Source organism: Oryzias latipes, chromosome 14 (genome assembly GCF_053564925.1).
Source record: "Oryzias latipes strain Hd-rR chromosome 14, Olatipes_Hd-rR_3.1".
Taxonomy (NCBI): Eukaryota; Metazoa; Chordata; class Actinopteri; order Beloniformes; family Adrianichthyidae; genus Oryzias; species Oryzias latipes.
In genome coordinates this window covers 30425062-30428727 of record NC_136250.1, presented here as the reverse complement: position 1 = coordinate 30428727, position 3666 = coordinate 30425062, and the positions used below count along the sequence as shown (strand labels likewise).

Here is a 3666-nt window from a genome sequence, read left to right as displayed (position 1 = left end):
CTACCTCCCCCTAACTCTAATGTCATCTCAGACTTCCCTCAGAATAACTCACCATTGAATGTGCAACAACACTGTTTATATAATATGACATTTTTTTTATTTTGGTTTTTATTCTTTTTATGTCTACTGAATTGCATTTTTTAAGGTAACACTTTTTAGATGTTTTTATTGATTAAATGAAGCCAAAAAGTTTTTTTGCTGGTTATGCATCAACCCAATACCAATGGCATTCTTTGTTCTGTCCTCGCAGGTTATTTTCCAGCTCTCTCTTCAGGTTTTCCAGTCTGGATTTTTCCTTTAATTTCTTCAGATAGTTTTCTTTCATGTTCTGGCGTTCAGTAACTTCCTGCTGTAAAGCTCCAGTTTGCTGTCGTAGAGTCTGAACCTGAACATCCAAATCACTCATTTTTTCCAGTATATCAGGACTTCCCCCCTTTTGGGTCCAATTCACCTCCTTCACAGCACAGATGTTTTCCTGCACGTCGACTAACTGAAGGACTTGGTCTTGCAGCTTTAGGACTTCATTGCCGAGCTCCAAGTTTGTCTTGGTCTGATTCTCTGTCTTTGTTTCTAGTTCCTCACATTCTGAAACCTCTTCTTTCAGATCTTGGATCATTTCTGTCAAATTGTTCTTTTCTTCTTTCAGCTCCTCAGTTTCCTGCTTCAGGTGATCCAAATGTTCTTTTTGCTTTTTGTGTTTGAGAGTGAGGCCCTTGGTTTTGGCAAACTGCTGTCGTTTGGATAGAACCTCAGTTTCAAGCTCTCCCTTTTGCTTCTGTAGGTCACGGCTTTCTTCCAGAATTGTAGTCAATGTTTTCTTCATTTTGTCTGTTTCCTGGTGTTGGTCTTGGAGTTCATGAAGCTCCTGCTGGTAAGCTCTAGTTTGCCGCTGCAGAGTCTGAACCTGAACATTTAGATTTGTGATTTTGTCCTGTAGAACAGAACTTTCTTTTCTTGCATTCAGATTCGCCTCCTTCACAGCACGGATTCTTTCTTCCACATCGCCAAACTGCAGGACTTGGTCTTGCAGCTTTAAGACTTGATCGCTGAGCTCCAAGTTTCTCTTCATTCGACTGGCTGTTTTTGCTTTGACTTCCTCATATTGGGAATCTTCTTCTTTTAGACTTTGGATCATGTCTGTCAAGTTTTTCTTTTCTTTTTCCAGGTCTTCCGTCTCCTGTTCCAGTGAATCTAATTGTTCCTGGTTCAATTGGATTCCCAGCTCTTTGTCCCTCTGCTGCTGCCCCTTTTGTTTCTCCTGGAGAGCTTTAACTTGTTTCTCCAAGTTTCTGATCTCTTTCCTCAAAGTCTCATCTTCCTTCTTCACAGCTTGAAGCTTTTTCTCCACATGGCCTGAATCCTCGCGTTGCAGTTTTTCCACTTCCAGGATCAGATCTGTCTTGATTTGGTTCAAGGTGACGGTTTCTGCTTTAATTTCATAGTGTTCGGATTCCAACGTTTCTCGCTGTTTAAGAAGATCCATCAGTTTGTTTCTCTTCACTGTGAGATTTGTGGTTTCTTCTCTGAGAGAATCCATTTCATCCTTTAGACCCTTAAAGTAAGAAAGCAGCTGTCCTGCTTCGTCTTCCTGCAGTCTAAGTTGTGAAATCTCCTCCTCCAGTCTCTTCTTCTGCTGTTCTAGCAGGCATCTTTGTGCCATCATTTTGGGATAAATTTTCCTCATGTTCTCATGTTCATTTACTTGTTTCAGTAGCTCTTCACGGCATTGCCTAAGTGCAGCAGTTTCCTTGTCCAGAGTGTGGAACTGATCAAATCCATGTTTGTACATCTTTGCCATCTGTTCGTTGCGGTCCATTTTCTTCTGGAGTTTGGGGAGTTCTGCTTTCAGAGCTGCGTTCTCTGATTCCAAGCTCCTTCTTTCAAACTTCATGTCAGAAAGTTCTGCTTCTACCTCTTTGAGTGGCCTTAGTTTGGACTGCAGAGCTGTCATTTCTTCTTTCAAAGTCCTGAAGCTTTCAAAGGCCTCTCGGATTTTTTGTTTTTCTCCCTCACACTCCTCTTCCACCAGCATTTGCTTCTTCATGGCTTTTCTAATCTGTTCTACCTTCTTCATCAGTCTAACCTTTTCCTCAGAAGCAGCTTTTTGTACGTTTTTCAGTTGTTTGCGTTGGTTTTTCAAGGTTTTCATGGTTGGTAAATCCTTGCAGAGTTCTTCCAAGTGTTTGGTGGAAGCAGAATTTTGCTCAAGAATTCCCGCCAAAACCTTGTTGATTTTGTTGAAAGAATTGTTTTGAACTTTCATCTCAGTAAAACTCACGCTGTCTGACATTTTAAAGTGAATTGTTGCTTTAAAATCTCAATCCGTCAGTCAGAATTCAGTTAGGTCTCGATCGTGTGTCTCAATCCCGTTGGCTTAGCTCACCAGCTTTGCTCAAAAGATCTGAAGTTAGTGAGAACGGGGTGTATTCATAAAGATTATTTGATGACCTCAAACGACATCAAACGACATCAAATGACATCATATGACATCATCAATATCATTGTGTCATGGGCCTAAGCTGATGAAATGAGTTAACATCTTTGGTGATGTCATCGTTAGCATCAGGTGGGTGGTGATGACATCATAAAGACAGTGATGTCATTGTGCTACAGCAGGGTGAGACGTGGGTACACAGAGCTTTGATCAAAACCCCTTTTTTTCCAGGGGAGGAATGAACTATTGATGGGGCAATTACCATAACAATGGTGAGTTTAAATATCTGGTGAGGGTCCTTGGTTAAGACTCTTAGCCCTACAACTTACCTCATAATCCATGAGAGACATTGAACCACATGACAGTCAGACGTCGCAGGGACTGGAGGACCAGATGACCCTGTAGAAAAGTGGGCTACTGGAACCAGATGGAAATGGACTAAAGGTTCTGTTGGAATGCTACTACTCACACAATCCTACCCAGAGAGGTTACAGGCAGAGAAAGTGGAGTGAATGGACGCTTTTTGAATCGTGATCGTGAATGAATGAATGAATGAAACTTTCATATTCATAGAGCACTTTCCAACTCCCTAAAGGGCTTCATCAATAAAAGAAAGACAAAAGAAGTTTAAAGTTTAAAGAAAAAGAGTTATTGTGGCCTAACAGAAAAAGTTTGGGGCTCCGCTCTAGCATCCATGTGGTGTTTGAAGATCTGTTGTTTTTCATTCTCGTCATCATTCAAACACCACATGAATGCAGCATTTCTCCAAGTTTTACAGAGATAAATACATTCCGTTGGTGCAACTGGCTCTAAAATGAAAACAAAAGTTTTAACCTAAAAACTCTAAAATGTTCTGTTTTAAAATATAATTTTAATCCAAATGTTTTCATCCAGATTCCATGTTATTTCTTTCTCACTCCACGCATCTGCTGCTGGTCCGGCACTTCTATCCAGTTTTACAACCAAATGTGGGCCGCCAGTCCAAAGGTTTACCCACCCCTGATTTAGAGGGTTGAAAGAATGTTAAATCTGTTTGACACGCCTGCGTCTCCTCACTGTCTTCACGTGTTCGATAAGTGTTCACTACATGCTTTCGCCTGCATCATGAACGTAGAAAAAAATGTGCATGAACAGTTTCTCTCTACAGGTTCACTGAGCGGTCTGTGACCTTGATATTTTGTGCATGACTCGTACAGGTTTGACCTTTGACCCGTGTCCACCTGTACGGGCAG

The 3666-nt window shown here is 41.2% G+C and overlaps 1 protein-coding gene across 1 annotated transcript; it reads right to left on the bottom strand.

The window, feature by feature from the left end:
* Positions 1–202: 202 nt before the first annotated feature.
* LOC111948654 (uncharacterized) lies at positions 203–2480 on the bottom strand. The gene has a single exon (XM_023962588.2). The coding sequence runs from the start codon at positions 2288–2290 to the stop codon at positions 203–205; it is 2088 nt and encodes a 695-aa protein (XP_023818356.1). The 5' UTR covers positions 2291–2480.
* Between the last annotated feature and the right edge of the window lie 1186 nt (positions 2481–3666).

What these genes read in the sequence shown, in the direction of transcription:
- LOC111948654 (XM_023962588.2), bottom strand. Translation starts at nt 2,290, where the DNA reads ATGTCAGACAGCGTGAGTTTTACTGAGATGAAAGTTCAAAACAATTCT.